The sequence below is a fragment of the Leptonotus elevatus genome, chromosome 2 (genome assembly GCF_054856555.1).
Source record: "Leptonotus elevatus isolate MCC_2025b chromosome 2, RoL_Lele_1.0, whole genome shotgun sequence".
Classification (NCBI taxonomy): Eukaryota; Metazoa; Chordata; class Actinopteri; order Syngnathiformes; family Syngnathidae; genus Leptonotus; species Leptonotus elevatus.
The window spans coordinates 15,750,833-15,778,551 of NC_141240.1; the positions used below are offsets into that span (position 1 = coordinate 15,750,833).

The 27,719-nt window shown below is 39.2% G+C and overlaps 2 protein-coding genes across 3 annotated transcripts; both read left to right on the plus strand.

Moving 5' to 3' along the window:
• Nucleotides 1-1,866: 1,866 nt before the first annotated feature.
• On the plus strand, nucleotides 1,867-10,215 carry xpc (xeroderma pigmentosum, complementation group C). Its single transcript, XM_086069941.1, has 14 exons — nucleotides 1,867-2,174; nucleotides 2,747-3,001; nucleotides 3,070-3,166; nucleotides 4,156-4,240; nucleotides 4,329-4,486; nucleotides 5,309-5,429; nucleotides 5,505-5,594; nucleotides 5,989-6,828; nucleotides 6,913-7,073; nucleotides 7,839-7,920; nucleotides 8,364-8,495; nucleotides 8,691-8,860; nucleotides 9,353-9,446; nucleotides 9,530-10,215. The coding sequence occupies exons 1-14, from the start codon at nucleotides 2,063-2,065 to the stop codon at nucleotides 9,869-9,871; spliced, it is 2,739 nt and encodes a 912-aa protein (XP_085926067.1). The 5' UTR covers nucleotides 1,867-2,062; the 3' UTR covers nucleotides 9,872-10,215.
• A 738-nt stretch (nucleotides 10,216-10,953) lies between these two features.
• On the plus strand, nucleotides 10,954-27,694 carry arih2 (ariadne homolog 2 (Drosophila)). 2 transcript variants are annotated; one of them, XM_086069280.1, is made up of 15 exons: nucleotides 10,954-11,084; nucleotides 14,673-15,174; nucleotides 16,304-16,371; nucleotides 17,188-17,260; nucleotides 17,563-17,704; nucleotides 18,756-18,877; nucleotides 19,372-19,481; nucleotides 19,775-19,892; nucleotides 19,979-20,029; nucleotides 20,715-20,736; nucleotides 22,123-22,274; nucleotides 24,504-24,647; nucleotides 25,179-25,244; nucleotides 25,619-25,744; nucleotides 25,891-27,694. In XM_086069280.1, exons 2-15 carry the CDS (start codon nucleotides 14,908-14,910, stop codon nucleotides 25,960-25,962), a joined length of 1,533 nt encoding a protein of 510 aa, XP_085925406.1. In that variant the 5' UTR covers nucleotides 10,954-11,084; nucleotides 14,673-14,907; the 3' UTR covers nucleotides 25,963-27,694. The 2 variants fall into 2 exon arrangements, with proteins under 2 accessions (XP_085925406.1, XP_085925407.1); XM_086069281.1 differs by having other exon boundaries at nucleotides 10,980-11,100.
• The last annotated feature ends 25 nt before the right edge of the window (nucleotides 27,695-27,719 follow it).

Consider the following 27,719-nt stretch of genomic DNA (forward strand, 5'->3'; position numbering starts at 1 on the left):
CGCTGGATGCACACACAACACACTGGAACGCACGCATACATGCACAATTCCATATTGTGTATGCATATATAAGTATGGATTCATGCGTTCAGGAGAAGAGCTGTCACACAAAATGAAATATGGACACACTCACACATTTATGGTGAATTTGTGAACCTTTGCAGCACTTCGTCAACGTACATATCTGCCACCAAACAAAATTGATATTGATCTCAACAAGGAGGACAAGTGGACTCTGATGAATCAGATCAATTTGAACCTGAGAAGCAGAACTCTTTTCAGGGGACCTGTCGCCACAATAACACAATGACTAATCATATAGGTAGGCTACTATTAGTTCTAATCTTTGGTCTCTGTAGTAAGAAGAGACCTGACGGTGTTCAAGGAAACTGGAGTTTAAAACGAAACTTACCAAAAAATGGAGGGACTGTTTTGGGTCATGATGTGGACGAGTTGATTGATTTGACTTATTGAACATATACTCATTAGAAGATATGAAAATAAAAGTTGAAGTTTGAACAAAAGTCTTGTAGCTACCTCAACATTAACATGGACGCACACAATGTCAGAGTCTGGAATGCTAAAAGATCTATACGCATACGCAAGGATCGTTTGCAACATGCGGTAAGACTCCACACTTTCATACATGCAAAAGACTGTTTACATGTCTTGCAAGGTGCTGCTGTTTTGGTTTGCAACAGAGTTAAATGGGCTTAAGCCATTAGTTAATGTTATCTGTGAACTGAGGTAATTACAGTCAACATACATTGTTGTTGTTTTTTTTCTAATGGGAAAAGGGAGGTGTTAATTTGTGTTGATGGGATGCAACCCAATAAATAAAGTGATTATCTGATTAGAAAACAATGCTGTTACTGACAATGTTGAAGTTGAGTATTTCTATGATATTGGGTTCCCTTTCATGTTTATGTTAAAGGTAAAAACTTTTTTTTAAACAAAAAACATTGTCACATACAGTCAACAAATCAGTCGACAAATAAAACACTATAAAATTCTCCCTTGTTAAAAAAAAGTGTTCATAAAAATCACTCGTGTTAAGCCGGGTGTTTTTATTGTATACATGTTCCTTTGTGCATCACATTGTAGTAAATTTACAAAATAGTCATGACAAAAATGTGCAAATGCAGTGTTTGTTTCTTTCTTTTTCTGATGCAAACCGGACAATAAACTTTTGCCATTTAACGTTGACAGTGTTGTCTTTATTGTCGTAGGGATGGGATTACACTGACCCACATGTTCAGACTTCATACAACATGAACATTAAGGTGCAGTAAAAAATATATATATATATATTATACAGCATTGTTGGTTTTAATGGGTATTTGGAGTCTGGAGTGACAACTTTGCTTATCCTCTGGCGCTACCCTCTGGATAAACTCCGCATTTTTGCTCTGTACTGCTAATACAGTACAGTAGTGCATATAATAATCATTAGTATCTCCGCCAGACGAGTATTTCTCAATTTTTTCGAGTGTCCAAAATATACCAAATAATATATCTGCGAAGTCACTAAAGGCCTTTAAAAAATATTTATTTCTTTATTTATTTATTTATTATGGCAAAACCGTTTCAGAGTTTTGTTTTGTATTTTGTGTTTTGTTCTGTTTTGCTTTGCTTTTCAAAAGACGAACAGACGAGTGACTTTTGAAACCCCGCACTTTTGATATTTTCAAATTCACTGATCTACCTATCGACCTAATAGTAAAGGTCACTCTGTTTTAGCTGGGCGGTGGGTAGTTGTTGCCATAGCCTGCAACTCGCCTGTTTCTACGCTAGATGGCAATATGTACTCAAAAGTGGTTGCGAGTCCGCCACAGAGGCCAGAAGAAAAAGAAGGTGACCGGACGTGATGACACAGCCCGCCTTCTTCATGAACAGTCTCACGTTAGTGTTATCAAAGAGGGGTTGGAATGTTAGGTAACTTCTTTTTTTATGACATCCGCCAAGGTATAACTTCACACGGGGAATTGTGAGACTTGTGTACTTTCGTACGTGTTAAAAAAAACAAACGCACAAATACATAATTTAGCGAAGTAAACAGATTATGGCAAAGCGGCATGGATGTAAGAAGACAGATGTCGATACAAAGAAGCTGAAGCAGGTCCCGAAGGCGAAGGGTGGAAGAGCAAAAGAGAAGGCGAAGAGAAAAGATGCAGGTAATCTTTAGCAAACAACGGAGAACTGCATGAGAACTCCCCACTGCAGTTTTCGGAACATGTATTTTATTATTTAATTGTGCTGTTTTGGAGACATAATGGCCATAGAAAGTACAATTAACCGTTCAGTACATTACAAAGACCTTAATTGCTATACATAGCCCTTACGATTATGTTAACTTCCTGTACTGATCTCACATTTCATACTCAAATTCTTATGGTTTTGGCATCTAGCGCACTCCCACCACACACTACCCCTGTCCTGTCCTTTCCCTGTTATGTTTGCTACAATCCACATACAGCTACAACCTCAACCACTATGTTATAGACTAGTTGCCCTAATACTGTACTATTATTGTTCACTGTTTTGCTCTGTGCTCTTTAATCTGTCTCCTTGTAAACCTTCTTTCTCACTTATAAATACAACAAATTGAGTCTAATATTGTTCCGACTTAAAAACCTAGACATACAGATCAACCACATATGACCCAAGCATACAAAACAGAAAAGGTTTAGGAAAATAAATAAATGACTATCATTACTAAACTAAATGGTTTTCTGTTGTCTCTAAGGTGATGACAGTGCAAAAAAAGAAGAGGAGATTCTCAGGAGGATCGCAAAACCACGTCCCTCCTCAGGCCACCGAGTTAGGAATGCGGCTGGCATCATTACCAGTAAACACTTCCGGTCACCGGTGAAGATGGAGATCACACACAGCAATAATGAAAACAATAAAAAGATGAGCTCAGTAGCCCCAGTGACGGATAATGTAAAGGAAGAAGAGGAGGAGAGTGACGAAGAGGAGGATGACTGGGAGGAGGTGGAAGGTGAGTAAAGAAGAATAACATTGTCCAAGTATTTCCTTTTTAATTAACATGGATTTGTGTTTTGTGAGAACTGGCTGAGCCGCTGAGTCCAGCAGAAACACCAGAACCAGTCCTACCGTCTCAGCCTGTAGAGATAGAAATTGAGACCCCAGAGGTCAGGAAAAAGTAAGTGAGCATCACAAATCTTTTTTTTTTTTTTAAAGAAGTGATGTAGAGGAAATCGCTGTCACGACTAGCTTCCTTGTGTGTGCAGCAATACATATCAAACGGCAGTAGGTGGCAATATCACTTCACAAAGACTTTGTTCTCATGCTATTCTGTTCTATTGTTTTAAAGGGTGATAAGTTACACTTTATTATAACTTGTAGTTGCATTTAGTTCTATAATGCAGAAATTAATATATCTTTATTTATTTTACTATATTACTATTATTTAACTGTTACTTAAAACAATGGCCAATGCAATCAGTACAGTATAGATGTAGTTATTATTGGTCATAGTTGCTAATATTCAAACATGAAATTCTTTGTAACAAATAGCAATGCTGACAAGTTTTTTCTCTCGGTAGTCTGAAAACTAGTTGAGCCTCAACCAAGAGTGCTGGTTGCAGTCCAGTAGTGCACTCCATTTTGCCTCAAGTGCTTGAAGGCACAATTAACCAATACTCCCACACAGTCCACCGAATTTTTAACAATCAGTTAATGGACAAATCAATGATTATAGCCTCGCTAAGTGAGAAACTGGACGGGAAACAGTCTACCCCCTGGAATATAAGGGAACCACCCTTCTAGTAACCTGATAATGAACAAACAAATGGAACCATTAATAAAACAATGGGTAAATAGTTTTTTGCACTTTAGTTGATAGCTTGGTCTTGTTACAGATCTGCACTTCATTGAGGGACATCGGTGGCCCAAGCCTTTTTTTTTTATATGCGGAAAAAATAAAGACTATTTAATTTAGTGTGCCTCGGACATGTTGCTAAGATATTCATATTTCAAATCTTTGAAACACCTTATATTAATACCACGTAAACAGTACCTACAGTATATTTTACAATAACAAGTCAAGTAATTTTAGCTTTTTAATCTGCTTACTGACAAACAAATTATGTGTTTAATAATGCTCAGTAATCAACCTTTGTGATTGTCCAGACAGAAGAAAAAGGCGGAGTTTGAGACGTACCTGAGACGGATGATGAACCGTTACAAGAAGGACCTGCTGATCGACACACACAAGGTGAACACTCTTGCATACACTATTGTTGTTTGCATCCTTCCACGCTGCCTTTGTTAGTTATTGTGAGATTCTGTTTTTGCTCTGTCAGGTGCACCTCATGTGTCTCTTAGCCAGTGCGATGTTCCGCAACCGCCTGTGCAGTGAACCTGACCTGCTGGCCATCACGCTGTCAATGCTGCCTGCTCACTTTAGTGCGGTCGTCAAAGAACGTAAAGACCAGAACTACCTCTCCGGGCTGCTAAAATGGTGTGTACACATTAACAGGACTATATGTTGTTGTCACACCCTTTAAATCATTGATTCGACCAAGCAGCCTTTGTTCAATAAAGGTTGTGAAACATTTCTTAAGTAGCATTCATTCTGCATTCAGCAAAACCTCTGAAGTCAAACACCCCTAAAGTTGAACAGGGTTTACCCCAGTGCTTTATAGGCCTGCCATGTTGAGAACAATATACTCCTGAGTTATGTAACTCACATTCATATCCTCAATTTCATTTACTATGAAACGTCAGGTTTTTTATTGTTGTTTGTTTTTATGTTTTATATGGTCATTAAACCTGTATAGCTATTGTGAATGTTAAGACACTCACTCAGTGATTCACTCAATAATTCCACTCACAATCAATCAATCAAACCATTTTATTTCATTAATTTTTAAAAGAAAAAAGACAATAAAAAGCAAAATTCAAAGTAAAGCAAAAAGAATGCATATGTTACTATTGTCTCAGCAGCGTAAAGTATTCATAATGCTGTGCTTGCCTGAAGCAGGTGAAAAGTAAAGTTTTTTGATGGAGATGTGGTGCTTTAAATATTGTAACATGACGAAGACGATATTGTGGCAATTTTAATATCGCAATATCATGATATTGCGGTTATTGTTACATCCCTAATCATTAATTAAATTGAATATATTCATCTATTTGCCGGAATGTTTTTTTGGGGTGCTTTGTAAGCAAAAAAAGACAAACTAATTAATGTTGTCTTTAATGTGTGTAAAAAAAAAAAATAGGAACAGAGGGAACAGTCTTCATGTGTCAAGCAAAGTGTAAATGTCATTGCATCTTCTAGGTTTCAAGCAACGTTCACCCTCAATCCCAATCTTTCACATGAAGAGCGTCCAAACCCTCGCACTCTGCTGGAGAAACGTCTAGCAAGCCTGTCAGCAAAGAACCACCAGGAGATGACTCATGTCGGTAGTTCACCTATAGAATAGAATGATTGAAACGCTGTTGACGTGGTCATGCTCTTTTTGTGTTATCTGTAGTTGTTCATGCTGGTCTTGAGGTCTCTTCAGCTCTTTTGCCGGTTGGTTCTTTCTCTGCAGCCTATTCCTCTCAAACCTCCACCAGCCAAGGTAACATCACCATTTTGTATACATGCAATACCGCTTAGTCTCATTAGGGTACAGTAATATTACTATAATAATAAATGCATTTGCACAGATAAAGGCTTATTCTTCAGTATTTGCAGTTCAGTAAATAAATGGCTCTGGTTAGTATTTTGCAAGTGGAGTAAATCTCTATGCATGGTCAGATCAATTTTCTTCTTGGTCTGATTCAGATTACAAGTAATGTAAAATGTATACTTACCGGTCAGTATGTCTCTGTCACATCAGGTTGTCATTTGTACTCGATTCTACACATGGTAGTATTCATTAGACATTCTGCATCTTTGCCTGTTATTGTGTTCCTGAGGGATATATATTCACCATTTTTTCATCATTTTGTAAATTACTGTCTTGTCTGCAGGGCAAAGGGGCCACAACCTCCTCTATCTCACCAGCGAGGACAAACCAAAGCCTGGAAACATCAACGACCAGCTCACTTGAACAGAAAATCTCTCCAGGCTCTAAGAGGCCAGCTGGCGGAGCAAAGAGTACCGGAGACAGGGGAGGAAAAAAAGCAAAGAGAAAATCGGTAAAGGGAGAGGAAGAAGAGAGAGCTGAGAAGATCATATCGCCAGGTGGCCCAAGACCAAAGAACTCCAAACGGCGCAGCATCGCCTCTAAGGTCAGCTACAAGGAAGAAATCAACAGTGAGGATGAGGAAGAACTTAGTGATGAAGAGTTTCAAGTGTCCAGTGAGGAGGGAAGTGAAGATTCGGAGATTGGGACCAAATCTGTCAAGGTAGTAAAGGGTAAAGAGAGAAGCAACAGCAAAGATAAAAATGACAGGAACAATACAACCCAGAAGGAATCGAGCGGTCGAGGGAAAGATGAGGAGGATCACGAGGATGGAGAAAAAGTACTGGCAGGGAGCAAAGCAAAGCGACGGAGCACGAAAAAGAACAATGGTGTCGGCGCTGACGAGTGGTTGGAGGTATTTGTGAGCAAAACTTCCTCGTGGGTGTGTGTGGATGTGGAACACGGAGTGGGCGCGCCTCACCTCTGCTCACAAAATGCAACGCGGCCGGTCACGTACGTGGTGGGCGTGGACGGAGACGGCTTTGTGAAAGACCTGGGCCGGAAGTATGACCCCACCTGGTTGACGTCGACTAGGAAGAGGCGGGTGGAGGAAGAGTGGTGGGAGGAGACACTGCAGCCGTTTCTGAGACCTGAAGATGAGCGTGACGTTAAAGAGGATAAGGAGGTGAATAATTATCAAATTTTACAAAAAAATGCCTTACTAAATTGGATCAATAAATGCTCAAGATTTATTTTATTGGCCACTCAGATGCAGAAAAAGCTGCTAAACAAGCCTTTGCCCATCTCCATCAATGAGTACAAGAACCACCCGCTGTACGCTTTAAAGAGACACCTGCTCAAGTATGAAGCCATCTATCCTGACTCAGCCGCCATACTCGGATACTGCCGAGGAGAGCCGGTGTACTCCAGGTCAGTTAAAGTATTTGGTTTGAGGAAAGATTGTCAGGGACATCATTCAGGATTACCTCTCACACTTACAATTAAAATGCTCTCAAAAACACTACTTGGCACACGCTCTCTCATTCACACGAGTCTCAACTTCTTTAAACTTAACCATTAAGAAGTAGCATCAATTGTTTTGTGTTTTTTTCCCCTGAGTTTACTTATGGTGGATTTTAGAGGCGTTTCCAAGTGCTTATTCCATTTTGCCCCCCCCCCCCCCTCACAATTCCAGGACAGTGTCCACTTGTCACATTGTTGCCCTTATACGCAATACTGAAACGCTCTCATACACAAACAGAATAAATCTCCAAATAAATAAAAGTTCACTACAGTCGTCTGTATGAGAGCATTTCAGTGTAGTGTGTTTTAAGAGCGTATCAGGCGTGTGCATGAGTGACAGAAATGTATACGACTGCTTTAGTTGTGTGAAGTATGTAAAGTGGAGAGGTAATCCTGAATTACTGTATATCCCTATCGGCCCCTTATAACTTTTACCCATTTTTCATAGATAATCACCGGGTAGTCTTTCCAATTCACAGGCTCTCTACGTGTGTCCAGACACTTTTTTAATGGTGGCAATGTGAAAATGTTGACGACTACAAGGAAGTCTTGGAGAACTGTATCAATGTTTTTGTTGTTGTTTAAGTAATGTGCAATGCAGTTTTTTTTTGTTTTGTTTATATCATTTGCTCAAATGCAGCAATAAAATATGATCTTGTTCCTTTCTGCTAGAGATTGTGTGCGCACTCTACACTCTAAAGACACGTGGCTGAAAGAAGCACAGACTGTCAAAATAGGAGAACTACCCTACAAAGTGAGACGTTTTTACTTTTTAAAATGTATTTTTTACTGTTTCTGGGATAATTGATTCAGATGTAGAAGCTCTTTAACTGGAACATATTCATTCTAAGAATTAATTAATATAAAAGAATAAAACAAGTAACAATGAATCTGACTTTTAAAAATGTATAGACAATCATCTTAATGTTTGTAATTAAAGATGTCACATTTAATTTACTTGCATTGCTCAACAGAAAAATATATATCTATTTTAGTGGCTATGACTTCTTGCCGAGTTTAAAATGGTAAAACACTGAGTTTGAGAGCTCACTAAAGTTGAGTCTGCATTAAAGTCCGTCTTGTTGCTGGATGGTCTTTCCTCGTTTTTATGACTGGTGGTTTATAATCCTTAATTTAGTTCCACCATGGATTGTTAATTTGCTTCAGACTTCAGACGTCATTTTGTGTCCATGTCAGATGGTGAAGGGCTTCTCTAATCGTTCCCGTAAGGCTCGCATGATGACCGAGCAGAAGGATGAAAATGACCTTGCTCTGTTTGGAGAATGGCAGACGGAGGCGTATCAACCGCCAATAGCTGTGAATGGAAAGGTATTCAATGCTAGTTGAATAGGTAACTTTATTTTGTATTGAAATGGAAAAGCTACCTATTCGGGTTTGAAATGTTGAAAAGCCAAGTGCTGCAAAAATATCTTTCAATAGATTCATTGAAATTACCCCAGATTGATTATTGTTTAATTTATTCACTTAGTGGTATGTCATTTACTGCTCATTTGTTGCCTTCAGGTTCCACGCAACGACTATGGCAACGTGTACTTGTTTAAGACCCGTATGCTGCCGGTGGGCTGCGTCCACCTCAGGCTGCCCAACCTGCACCGCGTGGCCAAGAAGTTGGACATGGATGCTGCCCCCGCCGTCACTGGCTTTGACTTTCATGGGGGATATTCGCATGCAGTGTAAGAGTAGACAATTGTTTTGTGTTTGATTCACCTTCAGATTTTATGTTTTGACACTGTTTAGCTACATGATTAATGATTACAATACTCTATGCAGTAAAACTGAGGAGAAACAGTGTACAGCATGTAGCAACTGCAATATGTGCATTTCAAAATGTACATGAATAAATGGATACTATAGTATATTTACAGAAAAAAACACCTTTATTACTATGAGCATTTTATAGGCTAATCCAACAATACTAAATGCAGGAGAACGCTCAAGTAAAAAAAAAAATAGAGTGGATTCCAAGTGCATTATATTGAGCATGCCAGGATATTAGTGTTAGCAAAAATTCACTCATTATTCACTGTGAAGTGTTAAAAAAAACTCCTGTTTCTAATGTTTATCAGCAGTGTTTTTGTTTCTAATTACAACACCACCCTGGACTTGAATATTAGTACAGGAGAATAGTATATTTATTGTTAACTTGGTTCCAATTTGTGCTCCAGCACTGATGGCTACATTGTGTGTGAAGAGCACGAGGAGATCCTCAGAGCTGCCTGGGAGGAAGAACAAGAGCTTCAAAAACAGAAGGAGAAAGAGGTGTGTGGGAGTTCACTTGTGGGAGTGTCATTGAAAAGTTGTTCATTGTTTGGGTAAATGGCCTTTTGGTTTTCATTTTTCAGAAAAGAGAAAAAAGGGTGTTCTCCAATTGGACTCTGCTTGTGAAGAGCCTTCTAATCAGAGAACGTCTAAAGCAGCGTTATGGCAAGAAGGGCCAGGCCGCCGGGAGCCTCCTCGCTGCCTCTGCTGCTGACGGAGACAAATGTGATGGGCTTTCATCAGATGAGGGGGGTGTTGGGGACGAGGAAAATTCCAGAGCTAAAACTACATTAGAGACACTGGCTATGTCTTGGCCCCAAAATAGGCAAGTGGAGGAGGAGAAAGAGGGGGGTTTCAGCGCACCCAAGACAAAGCGGGAGAGGAGAGGCAAAGAGAAACATTTATTTCCCTTTGAGAAAGCATGATACTGCGTGACTTTTACCCTGCATGTTTCTTTTGTACTTTTCAAGTCACGGTTCGCTTAATACTTCTCTGCATACACACCTAGTGCTAGGCATACAGTCAGACATGGGTGGTTATATGAACGGGTAAATAAATACACATTTGACATGGTGAGTTTTGACTGAAGAAAAGCTGAAAGGTGTCTTTGTTATTGTTGTATGACTTGACCACACAACAGTCATTATGGAAACACACTTATCCTCCATCTCTTGTTCTCAATATTGTGTGTATAATGTTTGTTTACTGCTGATGGCACTTGTTTTTCTAAGTGAATATTGGAATACGATTAAAATAATGTTGAACGTTATTTTAAAGTATGGTCATGTTTTCCTATCATCACAAATTCTCAAATGTTCCAGAGCTACTTTTTTTTTAAATACATGAGGCAAGCTGAAGTTTTTTTTTTTTAAATAAACAACTTTATTTAACAAATGCAAATTACAATAAAAAAGAGAATCGCATTTTGCATTTATGAAACTTAGCCAGGCACACTAGTTTTAGTGTGGACTAAACTATACGCCATGACGTATTAACTAACTTAAAAAGTGTCACTAAAGCACACTGCAGACACTGTAAATCTCGAATGGCAAAAAAACGCTGTTTTCGTCAAAATTAAAGAAGACAAATACAGTTCAATTAAGTTTCGCAACTACATAGGGTGACGTAAACATTAAATGCAACATGTAAAACAAAATATATATATATATATATTTTTTTTTTTTTAAAGGCCCGACAAGGCGTAATAATTTTCTGAGCCAAAATATTTCTCAGCCAGCCTACATATTTTTTTTATATATTGTGTCGTTTTGGGATAGAAGTTTGCTCAGGGTTAAGTTATTTGACAAGTGCAGCGTTACATCGCACTCGTATTTTACAATTTTAAGCACTCCCGCAGGTGTACGTTTTTGTTGTTTTTTACTCGTTTAAAAGTTTGCTATAAGTACAACTTATAATAATGCTTTATGTAGTTACATTAATTCGTAGAGCCTAGGGTACATTTTAGTCGCCCTTTTCTTTTTTACCTTTCCCTCGATTTGGAATTTGGAAATTCCGACTCCGTTTGTGCACATAGAACTCATCATATCGTCCGCCTACCAGCTAACACACGTAGCGGCTTTGTAGTCTAAAACACACTTTTGTATGTCACGGTGGACAGGACCGGCGTCTCTCTGAGAGGTAAATATTTCTTGAGGTAACGTAGAATCAATAGATATATATTTCCAGAATTTTATTTGTAGGCTCTCGAGTTGCTGACGGCCTTGTTTACATCCTAATCCACGGGTTTGGAGTGGATAAGGCGTATCATAACGATATCAGATGCTAATAGCAGCTAGCAACTGCGTTAACATTAATATCGTCAACTAGTATACAATTGTCTTGTTTTACTTTTCGTCATTTTTTCCCAAGAGGACCGTTTTGACCTTGTTAAACTACTGGTTTGAGCTTTGTCTCGCTGTGTGACTCAATGTAAATGTTTCAAGGCTAATCCGGCTAACTCAAATTGGCTATTCGATAACTGGATGGACCTCTGTGGCTCCTAAGTACATTTACCAAAGAATGGGAGTATATTTCGATGTTCAATAAATTCAAAGCAGGGCATATTTGTTTCACCTCGTCTAATACATTTCAGCCCCCGGGCCCTCTATCACGTTATTATGAAACTGTGCTGAGTCGTTGTGATACATTAGCTTAGCTAGATGTGTGTCACCCAGTTTAAGAGCCTGTTTTTAGCCCGGACCTGGAGCCTTTGGCTGTTGCCTGGTTGGCACCTGGCAGGTTCGTCTTGGCTCGTCTCTCCCCTTTCTGCGTAGATGTTAGATATTTGATTATATATATTTATTTTAACATTTGAAATTCACTTTACTCTTGAACGTCAGAGGCAGCAAAGTGATCACTGTCCAGTGTCGCAGGGCTCAAGGCCACTTGTGAGAAAATTCTCTAAATCAGTGGTTCTCAACTGGTGGGTCAGGACCACGGAGTCTCTGTAGGTAGTAAAAGATTGCAGGGACCTCCGTTTATTACAGTTCATACAGTGTTACAGATAGTGTAAGAATACATTTTCATGTTGTATACAATAAGGCACACATACAGTCATGGGCACCACTGTGTTAGATAATGCACCACTTATACCGGAAATTTATAGCAATTAGAGTAATAAAAAAAAATAGGTGTCAGTCATGTATGTTTATTCCTTTTGTTTGCATTTGTACAACACACAAAAAAAGAGAGATAAAAGCAAAATCTGATCATTCCATACAGAACTCCAAACATGGATGGAACAAAATTATAGGCACCCTCAACTTAATATTTTCGTTTAGAAAAAAAAAGCACTTCATCAGGTTTCCTACATATCTCTGCTGGAATTTTGGCTCACTTGTCTTTTGACACTGTTCCAGCTCCCATATTTGAAGGGTTCCTCTTACCAACTGCTGCCTTCAGATCTCCCCACAGGTGTACCATGTTCTTTAGGAATTGGATCTGGACTCATTGCTGGTCACTTCAGAACTTTCCAGCGCTTGGCCTGAAGCCATGTTGGGTGCTTATTTAAGTGTGCTTCGGGTCAATGCCCTGCTGTAAGACCCACGAGGTCTGATGGAGTGCCAGCTTTCTGACACTTGGACCCTACATTGCGCTGCGTAGTATTCCGATTTCATGATGCCATGTGCACAGTCAAGCCATCTGGTGCCAGAAGCAGCAAAGCAATCTGAAAATGTCAGTGAATGTCCACCGTGACTGACCTTAGGGACCGTGTTTTCTTTGATGGCCTCATTTAGGTTTCAGCAAACCGTATAGTGATGAGCATTACCAAAATTCTCTACCACAAGAAATTCTCCCAGATGGGCTTTCTTGATGATGTTGCTCACAGTAGACACATAAACTTTCAGATCTCTGGAGATGGGCTATCCTTGCTTTTCCACAATTTTGGTTTTCAAATCCTCTTTGCTCTTGTTTCTTTGGCATGTCTAAAGCCTCGCCCTCCACCCCCGAAAAAAAATAAAAATAAATCAAAGCTAGATGATAGATAACCTATTTAGCATGTAACTGCAAGTGCATATTGTATGTAGGTTTTTGTTGACATTTTCAGGGACAAACATTGATTTGGCTTTATTCATGCAACCAGTGTTGTTCCTATTAATCTCAAAGGGAATGTTTTAAGTGTTAAATGGAAAGCCCAATGTGTATTTGGTATCTGCATGCCAGATCAAACTATTCTTGACATTCAACATAACGTTCTGCATGTCTCAGTGTAACTACACATGAGCAAAATCCTGTTATGTAAATTGTGTGTGTGTTGTTTCTTTAATATATTTTTTTAGGCAGACCTTGACCATAAATTAAGACCAGTGGTCATGTAATCAATTAATCTGTCAGCAATAGTGCCAAACAAGCAATACCTAAACAACAATACCCAATCTGTTTTATACTGTGTGTTGCTATCGCTGTGTGTAGTACACTTCGTTCCAAGTTATTATTTCAACTCTCATTGATTTGGAAATAATGGAAATTTATCATGGCTGCAATCCAGTCTGAAAACTATGGGCCAGAGGCTTGCAGGAGTACTACCCATTATGAACAGCTAGGGTGTTAATCTACTAATTAGAAGATGTTTCAGTCATAAATGGTCAAATAAAAAGGCTATTGTAAAGATATTTTGGGCAAATTGTTACATAGAGCTGCTTTAAACTACTGTCTCAAAACTTGTGCATTTACAGCATATGAAGCATTTGTGATGCAGCTCTTGTATCTGATCTCATATAGCCATGTAACAAAAGTAGGGTCACCAAAGAGTGTATTGCGTGTTAAGACAGTCCAACTTCACTATTTCTGTTTCCAGCGGTTTTTGCTGAGGGAGTCCCCAGGTGTGTCTCTTCCTTTATATCTCCTTTTAAGCTAAAGCATGTTCCAGCTAATCCTCTAAAGCCCCAGACACTAAGACTCAACACATGTCCTTCATCTTGCGTCTGCTCATCTTAACACAACTTCAATCTAGTACATCACCAACGATCGGATAATAGTTGGAACTTAAATGAGTAGCAGTATAGTTATCCTTAAGCAAACTGTCCTAATGCCAGTTACTACTTTGCTATTAGCCAGGGCCTTGGCCCCATCTAGCAGAAATGATCAGAAAGAGCATACAAATATGTGAGAGCTATGTATATTTGAGTTTTTCAGCAATTAAAGGATTCAATGTAAAGATGTGCTTTTGTTAATAGTCAGGGGTTCATTATACTGTATTGTATTGTTCAATATCACATATTTGTAGGGGTGTGAATGCCTAGTAACTGGCGATTCGATTTGTATCATGATTCATAGGTCACGATTCAATTCGATACTGATTAATTCCGATGCGAATCTATAAATTGATTTTTATTTTTTTTATTTTTTTTTACTCAAATTTTGAAAATACTAATCAGTAAACTTGTACATGTACACTGTAAGATTTGTATGAAAATGTATTTATTCATCTGAAAATTCAGGCTTTAAACTGAGTCACTGCATTTAACAAACAGGTTGCAGTCTGTTTCATGTTTAAACAGCACTGAAATAAAATATTAAGGCTTAATGTTCCATTAATATAACATTCTTCCATTCTTAATGTGTGAATCCTAACTCTAAGTAAGACGTTTTGTTGAATATTCCCATTAAAAATCGATTTGGCCGCATATCGAATCGATTTGAGAATTGCGCGCTGTAATATCACGATGTATTGCCGAATCGATTTTTTTCTAACACCCCTACATATTTGATTCGCTTTCTTCACAGTCTTTGTTTCTTGGATGACCCTCAAACTGACCTTCCAAATGAGTGACGGGGAGTGCGACTTCTTCTGTTTCTTCCGCTGCTGCTGAGCACGCTCTCCACGCGGCTCAGACACACCGGACGCCAGGGTGGACGGAGAGGCGGCGCCTATACAAGCCATTCTAGCCAATCAGAACCGCAGAGATCCGACAGGTAGGCGTGCAGTCTACCTGTCCGGGTGGGTTATTCTGTCGACTGGATGTCTGTGGACATGAACAGCCAGGCGTCTGACAGCAACGAGGAAGACTTTGGAGTAAACTCTGAAGAGGATGAGGATGAGGATGACGGAGGGGAAGAGGAGGATCAAGGGGACATCGAAACCTACTACGATGGCGTGGCCAGCGATGTGGAGCAACAGGGCGCTGACTCCTTTGATCCAGAGGAGTATCAGTTCACTTGCCTGACATACAAGGAGAGCCATAGGGCTCTCAACGAGGAGGTGACCATTGTGGCTGCTGCACTGAAGGTGGGCCTCTTCTACTCTGCATTATTTTAACTCCTGCTTTTGTACACAAATAACAAGCCTTAGTGCAGTACCTAAAGGGAATTAAAGGGGAGTCATTTCCCACTCAGCATATTAATGCATTTACATAGTGCCCCATCGAGATCAGGCATGGATGCATGGACTGCCACCAAACCATGCATCCATGCCTGATCATAGCAAGTCTTTGAATTCCATGTGAGCTACAAATGAAAAGCATTTTGCCAAATGAACCATATCTTTTAGTCCAGTAATTGTACCAAACATATGCTTTTTGCAGTCAGCGTTCGTGCACAGCTATTATACAAATAGTGAATAAAGTTGTGATTTGAGTTGCCGCTACAATGCCAGACCTTTTCCTATTATATTTCTTGGTTCAAGTTCACAGTCTGGCTTGAAGAGTGCCTGATCTAGATTGATCTGATGTCATTTGTGTTTTCCCCAAACAAGGCATAGCTTTTTTGTTTTTGTTATTGTTTTTTTGCAACTTTGTAATTACTACTATAGTGGTGGCAGCTAACGGCTACCAACTTAATGCCATCTGGGACATTGTTGATGTGATGTTTAATGACCAAACATTTGAAGGCTGTTTGCATTGTTTTAAAATTTCCTTAGTCTCCTAAATGTGTCACACAAGCCTTATAACACTAAGAAGTAGAAGTGCATTTTCAGATTAACTCCGTGATTGTAGTCTGTGTGTACAGTAAATGGCCGGGTAAGAATTGTGTGGATTATTGTTTATGTAGTACAGATACGCTCTAGTAAATAGGAAGGGCAGATTAGGAAATTTCACACTTTGTTCGGAAAAGGCGACGCCGGCCACTCGGCCAGGTACCACCTACCTATGTTGTGGATGAACATATTTAGCTACACAGTCATGAAGAATTTAGCACCCATTCTATGTCGTTTACTTCAACACTTCTGCATATCAACTGTCAATCCATGCCAGGGACAAACATTAGTAATTATCAGAGGTCTGTTACTAGTTTGGCCTGTAATACAAGATGGTGTGGTCATGCAATGTGTTTACTGTCTAGCTTCCTGACTCACCTCATATTCAGGAAGATGAAATACATTTTAATTTCTCTCTCTTGCTCTCTTTCTCTCTGTTCAGGTTTTACCGGCTGTTGCAAAGCTCATCCTTGTGCATTTTCACTGGCAGGTTTCACATATACTGGACAGGTATTTTCCTATTTTGTAATTTTTCAGTTATTCCAGACATTTGTTTGTTTTCCCCAACTTTTCCTGTAATATTTCCCTTTTAGTGTGAAGCATGCTTGAAATGCTGAAAAAAAGGTTTCAGTTAGTTCATCAGTGACGTTGAATATGGTGTTTCAAAGTTACCCAAAAAAATAAAATAAAATAAAAATCTTGAAATTTAGCATAAGTTGCTTGCCTTGAAATATAACATACAAGTTACGGATGGATGAGGAAGAACACTTTGATTAATGCAACACATGATTTACTACAATAAACAGCCTGCCATGCAACTCTGGAAAACAAAAACCCAGATGAGCTGTTCTAAAAAGAAATGAATGTAACCCACAAATACTAATACATTAAATAAAAAATAAAAATAAATTCACAAGGGCAAGCATACACCATATTTTTTTACCATGTCTGCATCACAGTTGGAAGATTATAATCTTCTTCTGTGGAGTGTGGATGTTCTCTCTGTGCTGCTTTTTGGGGTTTTCACTGGCTAATCAGGCTTCATCCCACATCACAAAAACGTGCACGTTAAGTTTATTAAAGACCAAGACTCTAATTAGGTGTGAATGCAAATATGAAACATCCAGTCCAGGATGTACCCCAGTTCTTTTCCAAGACAGGTGAGATGGGCTCCAGCTCACCTGTCACCTTAATTTCAAGCCATCTGACCTGGGAAAGGTTGCAAGAACCTTCTGTATTCATATGTCGTTTCTATATTTCTCTTTACCATAATTTTTACTTTTTCCGTCCTCATTCCAGCCTCTCTTTTCCCCTTGTTGTACACAGGAATAAGTCCAATTCTTCTCTGGTGTTGTCTGACGCTCTGGTTCAGCCTAGCAGTACATGCAGAGCAGTCATTGTGAGTAACAAATGGACATGGTACCATTGGAGGGAAGATATTGTTTTACTGCTGGAGACCAATTCAAGCTTATAAACTTTGTTAAGGCGTACTTGTACACTTTCTTAAATTGTAGTTGTATGCATTTTTATGTAAATTCATATGCATATTTTATTTTTAAGAACAAACGTCATGAATGCAAATAGAACTCCTTGCAAGCAGACTAGTGCAATGTGTGTTTCTGCAGTTCACGATTTGTATTTGTAAATGTATTCACTTCGGGACAATGATATTGGAACTTAAATTGAATTTGTGTGTTCCAGGGCCCTCAGTCCCCGCAGTGTGGCGTGTGTCTCCAGGTCGTACGTAGAGACTCTCTGCTGGCGCTACCCTGCCAGCACTCTTTCTGCAAAGCTTGCTGGGAACAGCACTGTACTGTACTGGTCAAAGATGGTATAGGAGTGGGTAAGTCATGTGTGTGTACTTAACCGTTGTGGTCATTGTATACAAAATGATCATATTTACCTGTAGTAAATCTAAGCAGAAGTCTGTTTTCTCTGTCACGTGTATTTTTGAAGAAACTGCTTACATGACTGCACATAGAAGCCATGTGGACATATGGAAATATCTCCCAAGTGGCCCAATCCTTCATACTGAATTGGTTTTCATTTTTGAAACTTGTATTCTTGCTTTGGTGACTTGTGTTGCATTTACCAAAGTAAGGTAATGCAGTGGAATCTGTTCCTTGACATTGGTTCACTTCCAAGGGAACATTTTATTTCGCTAAAAATACAGTAATGTAAAGTGAATAAAGCCATTCCAGGCTCCAAATGGCACCATTATAAAACCATTGTTAACTCTGTAGTCTGTACATTCAATTTTAAATTACATTCATACAAGTGTAAAGTTAAGCATTGTCTAATAAAACTGTAACAAAGTAAAACTACCCGGCTTAGATGATGCCCCGGAGTCATCATTTTTTATGCTAGATTTGGCAGTATGCTTTCAGCTGTGCAATACAGTGTAGCATCTGCTTGGAAATTAATTTAATTTAGATTTCATTAGTACATGTTTAAATATACAATTTTGTGCTTGTGTTATGTAGCCCACTATATAAAGTACTTTGTGGCTGTATAAATAATGTGTTAGCTACTTAAAATTAAGGACCTCAGTTAAGAAATGCCTTTGCTACTTCTCAGCTGTCAATTGTTTGTGTGTCTGGGTGTGCAATCAGATCAAATATTTTATTTTTAATGTGCCATATCTATGTGAGAAGAATGTTTTCGTGCGTGCTCATTATTCGATGTGAGTGTTTGGGCTTGTTTATAAGTGCAACATAACAGTAACTTGAAACCTGTTGCTTCTTTACTTATTTCCTGGTGAAAAAAAGCAATCCAACTGAGTCTTTCTATGGTTAAGTGCAATTGCTAGCACACATTAAGGATGATATGGGAAATCTGTTTTTCCAATAATTAATGTATTTGTATGTGGGGTGTGTGCGCTTTTGTCTTTCCAGGCATTTCCTGTATGGCTCAGGATTGCTCCCTGGAAATGCCAGAAGATTTTGTCATGCCTCTACTGCCAGGAGATGAGCTAAAGGACAAGTACAGACGCTACCTCTTCAGAGACTATGTCGAGGTGTGTTTGTCTGTCCTTCTTTAATCTGCAATCAGATCCCTTAATATTCAGACAGCGGCACCATTCTCTTCATTTTGGCTTTAAACACCACCACGATTGATTTGAAATGAATTGAGCAAGATTTGCTTTAGCTGCAAACTTTCAGATTTAATATGAGGGTCTTTCCATCCAATTCAGGTGACCTGTGTAGAAATTACAACAGTTTGTCTGTTACTTCCACATTTTAAACAAGGGACCAAAAGTAATGGGACAAGACTGCTCAGCTGTTTCATGGCATCGCAGTTGCAGAATGCCTTAAAGGAGTTCATTTGCATGTCACTTTGTGTAGGAAGAAATTAAGCGATACTTTATAAAACATTGTTTTATATATCTCTTGTCAGTCTCAGTTGCCAGTCGAAATAATTTTCTAAGACCACTGAATGACCAATGTTTGAAACACACAGGGTTGCCCTGAAGCGCTCAGCTTTACCTGATTTTCATCTCTCCAACTACAGAGTCACTTCCAATTGCAACTGTGTCCGGGTGCAGACTGTCCTATCGTCATTAAGGTGCAGGAGCCACGGGCGCGCAGGGTGCAGTGTAGTCGCTGCAGTGAGGTCTTCTGGTAGGTCCACAACACACACACACACACACACACACACACACACACACACAGATTACAGAAACATACACAGCAAATGTAACAACTGAATTTAATTCCTGATTGTAAAAGTATATGGTGTGCATTAAAGCACGTTATGATTCTGGATGGTCTCAACTTTTTTAATGACTGGTGGTTTAACCTAAGAGGTTTATTAATAATATTTCTAATGCTTCAAGCCTTCAACTGACGATAAATTGTATGCACTTGAGTTTAAATGCTGAATTTCTCTGTTTTGTCTCTTTTCTTGTTCTAAGTTTTAAATGCCGTCAGATGTACCATGCACCCACAGACTGCGCAACCATCCGGAAATGGCTCACAAAATGTGCAGACGACTCAGAGACGGCAAACTATATCAGCGCACACACTAAAGATGTATGAGCCGCCACATGGTTTCTATTTTGACTTATAACTTTGAAAAAAGAGTTTGAAATATGAAGCAACTGTGTGTCACATTTCAGTGTCCTAAGTGCAATATCTGCATTGAGAAGAATGGAGGATGCAATCACATGGTAAGTCACAGCCGAAAAGGCAATTCCTAAAATATATCTTTTCTCTTTTGTTTGAGTCCACAACACTTGAATTTTGCACTGAAGCTCCTCTGTTTTTAGTGTAGCATTTGTATAGCTGTCAAACGATAATTTTTTTTAATCAGATTAATCACATCTCAGAATTTTGAGTAATCATGAGTAATTGCTTAATTAAAAAGGCTTTTCTATCAAAAAATTTTGCCCACCAAATTTAAAGAGCACCTGTTGTGTTAATTTTTTCAACGTGTTATGTGGACGTCTAAATGTTTTGATCCATTGCACACAATCGTCCTCCTCTTTTCAAATCAGTTAATTACTAGCATAATTTAAAATGGGGGGGAAATGACCCCAGTAGTTTGTCATGAACAATAATTCTGAATGTCATTCGCAAACATTTATTAAATGTTTTACTTTAATGCATGCAGTTATGTTTATTGCTCAAACACAACATGCGCTACCTTTATTGTAACCATCCGCTGTCAGCTAAAGGATCATCTGCGGTCAAAATTAATAGTGTGATTAATCTGCGTTAATACATGATTAATGCAATAATTTTTGCAATTAATTAATTAGTTAACGCTTCAACTTTGACAGCACTTGTAAGCTCAAGCACATTTGTTCTTTTTAATTTACTTCATAACAAATGTATCTTGTTTGTTTATTCCAGCAATGCTCCAAGTGCAAACATGGTAAGTTGAATCCTTTATACAATGAAATGTCATGTTCTGACAAATAAGGCTAAAATATTTCTGCAGGACTTTGAACTGTGCAGGAAATAACAAGTGCTATTCATATTCCTTTCTTCACTTTACCATAACAGTCAGTCAAACTGCTTGTGTATGCCAAGTGATATATATGATGAAGCAAGGATGTAGTTAGTACATCCATTAGTGGCATTCACAACTGTGTCTGCCCAAATAACACAAACTGGCCAAAATAAACGCCCACTATAAATCAATAGAATGTAACCTCTATCTACAGCAAGCAAAATAAGAGTGGGCGGCTGCCAGCAGAGTAATGCTGAGTTCACCTTAATTTAAATCAATGGGGGAAGAGTCTGACATGGCCAACTAAACTGTGTTACCTTCAATGTCTGTATTCGTGTATTACTGTATTGTCGATGCGTGTGGTGTTAATTCAGCTGCACATGCAATATTTAATGTATTCCACCAGTGATAATACTATCATATCAAATGTGTCACTTGCTATGTACATAAAAATAGACAAAAAGTCACCGTATAGGTGCTAAATTTGATTCTAAAACCCAGCCCTGCAATGTAACTCCAGCCTTACCATGTATGAATATTTGTCATTCTAATTCAACAGTGCAAAATATACCATTTATTACTAAATCATTGGATGTGAATGACATTGCCTTTCCCAACTTAAACTTTCGAATATGAAATGTAGCTCCTTTGAAAACTATTTAGTAACTTACGAGTTCAACTGTGGACTCTGTATCGGTCTGGTTGTGGTAAAGAAGGAACTGAGCCGAAAGGCGACGCTCTCGATTTATCGGTCGATCTACGTTCCTACCCTCGACTAAGATCCCGGATACAAGCGGCCGAAATGAGTTTCCTCCGCAGGGTGTCCGGACTCTCCCTTAGCGATAGGGTGAGAAGCTCGGTCATCCGGGAGGGGCCCAGAGTAGAGCTGCTGCTACTCTGAGGTGGCTCGGACATCTGGTTGGTTAGGATGCCTCCTGGACGCCTCCCTGGAGAGGTGTTGCGGGCATGTACCAACAGGAGGAGATCCTGAGGATGACCCAGGACACGCTGATTGACTATGCCTTTCGGCTGGCTCGGGGTAGCACCTTGGGACCCCTTCAGAAGAGCTGGTTGAAGTGGCTGGAGAAGGAAGTCTGGGCTTCCTTGGTGAAGCTGCTTCCCCGGCGACCCAACCTCGGATAAGCGGTAGTTAATGAATGGATGGATGGACGAGTCCCAACAGCATAGTAGTCCAACCAGTTAGGTGTGCGTTCAAACCATTGTAGTCCAACCAGTTAGGTGTGCGTTCAAAACTGACCGGAGAATTTTTTAATGAATGATTATAAAAACTGAACCTTTTGTTTTCAGACTTCTGCTGGATGTGTCTCGGTGACTGGAAGACGCATGGCAGTGAATACTACGAGTGCAGTCGTTACAAAGAAAACCCCGATATAGTCAACCAGAGCCAGCAGGCTCAGGCCAGAGAGGCACTCAAGAAATACCTCTTCTACTTTGAGAGGGTGAGTGAGTGAGTGAGTTGTGAATAATTTCAAATATTTATTTAACATATATGTACAATATATTAGACTGTATTGCTCTTGAGTATTGAAGACTACTCATGGTCACGATGTTACATTCACAGGAAAGTATGTGTAGTCAAACATTTTCTTGATCTCACAAAGCACATGAAGTGTATTATTTAACTCATTCACTCTTAGCCATTTTAACAGAAGCAATCCTTCACTCCCGGCTGTTTTACTGGATTTTTGCAAGGCCCACAAAATATTGTGTTCTATTGATATAAAAACATGGAACCTACCAAAAGAAAGATTAGAGGAAAAATATATATTTCTATCTGTTTCCGTTTTGCAGCAATTAGCATTAGAATATACCTAAGTTTCATCATTATTCACAAATCTATTGAGAAATGTGAGTAATGAGCTTTTTTTCAAGATGGCCCCTAGTTGATTTTTTTTGTTCTGCTACCACCTGCTGGCTGTTTGTGTAATAACTACCATTTCTTCAACCGTTCTTTGCAGTTGAGGCAGCATCAAAGCCTTCTGTATGGTCTAGCATAACAAATAAAAAAAATAAAAAATTGTGCCATTTTGCACTTCATATCGTGCATTCTAGTGAATTTTAAGAGTAAAAATGTTGTAACATTACTCAGTGACTCCATATTATTTGCACTTATTTTATATTAAAATAATAATACAAATAAAATAAGGCTATCATATCGGATTAGAAGTATTAAAAAAAAAACTGGATCGGGACGGATCGGACGTGAATAAACAATTCCCAAAGCAAAAACTGCGAGCATTCCATTGCAGCCTGATCATCCTGGAAGGGTGATTAGTAATCACTGATTACCACATTTGTGGCCCAATCTCAAGGTTTCTCATTTTTTTGCCTGTTGGGTTTTTTAAAAATGTTCCCTTGCTCTCTTGCGGTTTGATTAGGGGATGTCGTTGATATTTGTCAACTGTGGGCATGTGAAGCCCTTTGAGACTCTTGTCTGATTAAGAGATATAAATAAACTAGACTTGACAAAGTGCTTTGCGGTGGTTAAAGAGAAAATATTATGGGATAATTCTGGCTGAAATTAACAATGCTTACCTTACAGAGAAGAAAGCAAAACAATGAAAAACATCAGACGTCCACAATCCATTCACATAACGTGGCGTACCTTGTCCAGCCGGCGCTGCCTTCCGTTTGTTTTGGTGGAGTGTGTTCACCTTCTCTCATTGATCGCTCCCATGCTCCTCGCAACTTTACTTTCAAACCCCAGTTTCAATTACCAGTTGGAGTTCCTTCGTTAATCCTCCCGGAATGATGGCAAGCTCCAACTTCGGTTTCTTTCTTCTTCCCCTTCCGAACCATGGATTCATTGATGTGGAATTATCTCACAACTGCTCTATTCCCATGTACAACCGCGTAACTAATAGCTTGCAGTTTAAATTATGCCTCGTAAGCATGTCTCTTAGCTGATGCCATTTTCTGGAGTTTCTTAGCCAAACCGATTTTGTTTTGCACAATGCAAATACCGGCAGTATTTTGTTATCCGCTCCTGCTTGGTCTTGGCCTGGTTTTCGAATTGTCTCCACAGATAGCGCAGGGTGGCTGCACGTCGCCAAAAAGGTGGGGTCCAAATGGGGTAGACGAAATGGAGACAGGAGGTCACACTGCAAATTGATGTTTTATTTTCTCTTTTTATTCACTTTCTCGTTCCATCTCTATTCTCCACATTCAAGTACATACAGCTGCAACTCTCTTCTGCCTTCTCTCCTCCGTCCGCCGCTGTTACAAGCCAGCAGCCAACTAGCAACAAGCGTGAACCAGCCCACCAATAAGAAACGCGCGTTGGCACAACAAAATTTGCCCCCAGGGCTGTCTTGGAGGAAAACGTCTCCGAAACTCGGAGAATACATAAGAATATTTTAAGACTTAAGTATACCTTAGTTTTGAAAACACGGTAAATTGTGTAGACATTAACATGGTGTGGGAATGGCTGAAAACATATAAATACGTCTTTGGGATACTTAAAACATTTAAAATAGAACGTATTTATACGTTTTGGGAGCAAATGAGTTACATTTTGTACATTTATTCCATTTTAGCAAAGGATTTACAAACCATAGTTGACCAACTTCCTCACTTACCAATATTTGAATGCAGAGAAAATTCTGAAGGTGTCCAGTGGGATACATTGTGGTCAATACAATTGTCTTTTTTTGTGTTTCCCGCACCAGTGGGAGAACCACAACAAGTCTCTGCAGCTGGAGGCTCAGACGTACCAGAGGATCCAGGAGAAAATCCAGGAGAGAGTGATGAACAACCTGGGAACCTGGATTGACTGGCAGTACCTTCACAACGCTGCAAAGCTTTTAGCTAAGGTATTTTTTGTTTGTTTAGGTTTTAGATGATTTGTTTTTAGATGGACAAAGGGGTATCTTCTCTATATGCAATGCAGTACTCAGCAGATTTAATTGAATTTAGAGTTTTACGTACAATTAAATATTCTGTCAAAATCTGAAGCCTGCAACCTTGACTGCTCAGGTGGAATTAAAACAATTGATATTGTTCATTTAATTTAGTCTTGAAATGTCCTTAAATGTTAAATATTTATTTAAAGCAGGGGTGAGTAACCTAACCTCTGTGAGTGATACGTATATGTGATCTGGCTCGCCATGCAATTCTTCAGATCAAAGCACTTAACTCACTCATGCGTATAATATATATAATACTAAACATTTCATCGTCACTGCATCATTTATTTTCCATAGATGTAGTATGCAACCTCTGAGTGCCTTTTTTGAAGAAAAAAAATTGTATTGAATGTAACCTTAAAAATAGCCATTCAATTGTCCTTACATTTTCTATACTGTTTCACTGACTTCCCTTATCTGTTGTCTTTTTGCTTCCAGTGTCGCTACACACTGCAGTATACGTATCCCTATGCCTATTACATGTCCGGCCCACGCAAAAAACTGGTGAGAAACTGTACAGTTGCTTGATCCACCAACTTCAGTGTACTTTGTTCTGCTAGGATGCATTTTGAAAAGAGACTCCGAAGAGGGGAAAAAAGCAATATTAAAAGACAACAATAGTAAAATGAGTAGACAGTGAGAGAGTGAAAGGAGGCAAAAAGAAATATCAAATGACAGCAATAGGAACACATTATGCTTAGTTTGAGAGAAGACAGAAAAGAAGAAAGTGGAGAGATGAAAAAGGAACAACAAAAAGCACTAACACAAGTTAATGATAGAAAAATAAGATCTGCCAAGATGTGTTTTGATAGGGGGCAAATGGAGAGAAGAAAGACAAATGCTTGCGTATGTGTTAATTTGGTTTTGCTTTGCTGCAGTTTGAGTACCAGCAAGCTCAGCTGGAGGCAGAGATCGAGAACTTGTCGTGGAAAGTGGAACGGGTGGACAGCTACGAGAGGGCAGTGGTGGGAGGCGAGGTTGATCTCAGTGCCAGCGACAGAGGGGTAAGAAAGACAAGACCTTTTTGATTTATACAGTAATAGGAACAGAGCTCTATTGCGAGTCGTGAAAAAAATGCAAGTAATTGATGCCCCCCCCCCCCCCAAAAAAAAGCTTAGAAAGTGTTGAGATTCCTTTTGTCTGTGAACAGGAGCTGGAGAATCAGATGCACATTGCTGAGCAGAGACGACGCACGCTGCTGAAGGATTTCCACGACACATGAAACGCCATTGAGGCTGAAGAGCACCAGCATCTCTTTCATCCTTCCTTCTTTCCTACCTTGTCTTTCTTACTTGCCCCCAACCCACTATTGCTTCCTTCAATGACCATCCCCAGGGTGCAGTCCCGCCTGCGCCCTAATTCCTTGTCAACGCTCACTTGCTTTTTCTCTTTTTGTCTTTTTCTCTTTTCGTCTTTTTCTCTTTTCGTCTTTTTCTCTTCCTTATCTCACCCCTAAAATGCTGCAGGGTCACGGAATGGCACGATTGTATCTCCCCCCTCTTCTTCATGTTCTTTCACCGTGTGTTGGCTTTAACGCAGTCACCTGAGTTAGATCTCCTGATCAGAGGACACCGTTCGGATCAAATGTGTGTCCCAAATATCTCTTGTTACTGTCCAGCATTATGCTGGTGACACATTAAATAAAAACAACAAACAGAAAAGATCAAATCAATGTCTAGTTTTCTCAACAAAGATGTTGCTACTAATGCTAAGACCATAAAGCCTAGTAGACACTTTGTGGCAGTTGTATCGCTCACATTTACATTTGACATGTATTTGTGTTTTCATTTAGTTGGCTAATTTAATTTATAAATGCAGTAGTGAAATCCATCTGCATCCTTCCTACATGACTTGGACAAAATGCAGCATTTCCTTGTGCATGATACGCGTTCACATACAGATCATACTCTAGATGAATGTATAGTTTTGTTTTCCCCCACAATAAACACACTTTTCATGAGATTTTTGTTTTTGCAATTGCCAAACTTGACTGGCTTTGGCCACAACTGCCAATAAAAAGCTGCTAGTTGTTATGATCTTAGAAAAACTAATTGGCTCTTCGATACAATCTGCTAATGTTACTTCAAATGGGGTGGGCAACCGACAGATGTGCCGCCTGAGCAAGCGTTTATCTGGCCTGCCATCAAAGTCTGCAATCAAAATATCTCAGACGTAATGTTATAAGAAGCCCCCCAAAAAACAATCCACAAATGCTCAAAATAAATGAAGTTATTTTTCAAAATGCACAAAAATCAATTTTGATCCCGTTGAACATGTTCAGTGTATCATGGTGTATACTGGTGGTCAGCACACCTGCCACACAGTTCTCAGGTGATTAAAACCCTTCATTGGCTCAATTTTAACATATACAACAAAAGATAATACAGTAGAGTCCGCCTGTACGCAAAGGAATGGCTTGGCAAAATCTTTTTCTTCCCAGTGTGTTTCCCTTTGCGCTGTGAAGTTTGCCCTAAATTAACTATTGACTATCGGAGGACCTGAACTTGTTATGAAATGAATAAAGGTTGCCCACCCGTGTTTGAAAGTTTTTATGTTTGCTGCAGTTTAACAAGTTATGGCCTTTGCTTCACAAACTGATCATGACAGACAATAGCCAATACCATAGTCTTTTTCACTACAACACACCCCACCGACATACCACAAACACGCATTATGCATTTAACTCCACTACTCATTCATTTTTACTCCACTCCTCTCATTTGGATGCTCTACTCTATTGTGTTTGCCACCGTTTCATCATTTTCGGGCTTTGGGTTTTCTTCCTCTCTTCCTTGCTCACATTGTTCACATTTCTTCTGGAAAAAATGGCTGTTGATAGATGGTAAAAAAAAAAAAAGAATAAAGAAAAAGCTACCAAAAAAAGTGCTGTAATTTTCAACGGTTGTACATTAATACAGAAAATAGAGTTACTGAGAGAGTTTTTAAAACTGAAACCGTGTCTTGTGTGTTCATTGCAAT

Coding starts and splice junctions, on each gene's coding strand:
- xpc (XM_086069941.1), top strand. CDS start 2,063: ATGGCAAAGCGGCATGGATGTAAGAAGACAGATGTCGATACAAAGAAG. Junction 7,074..7,838: donor GGAGAGCCGGTGTACTCCAG/GTCAGTTAAAGT, acceptor CCTTTCTGCTAG/AGATTGTGTGCGCACTCTAC. Junction 7,921..8,363: donor TAGGAGAACTACCCTACAAA/GTGAGACGTTTT, acceptor TGTCCATGTCAG/ATGGTGAAGGGCTTCTCTAA.
- arih2 (XM_086069280.1), top strand. CDS start 14,908: ATGTCTGTGGACATGAACAGCCAGGCGTCTGACAGCAACGAGGAAGAC. Junction 19,482..19,774: donor CGCTGCAGTGAGGTCTTCTG/GTAGGTCCACAA, acceptor TCTTGTTCTAAG/TTTTAAATGCCGTCAGATGT. Junction 25,245..25,618: donor CCGGCCCACGCAAAAAACTG/GTGAGAAACTGT, acceptor GCTTTGCTGCAG/TTTGAGTACCAGCAAGCTCA.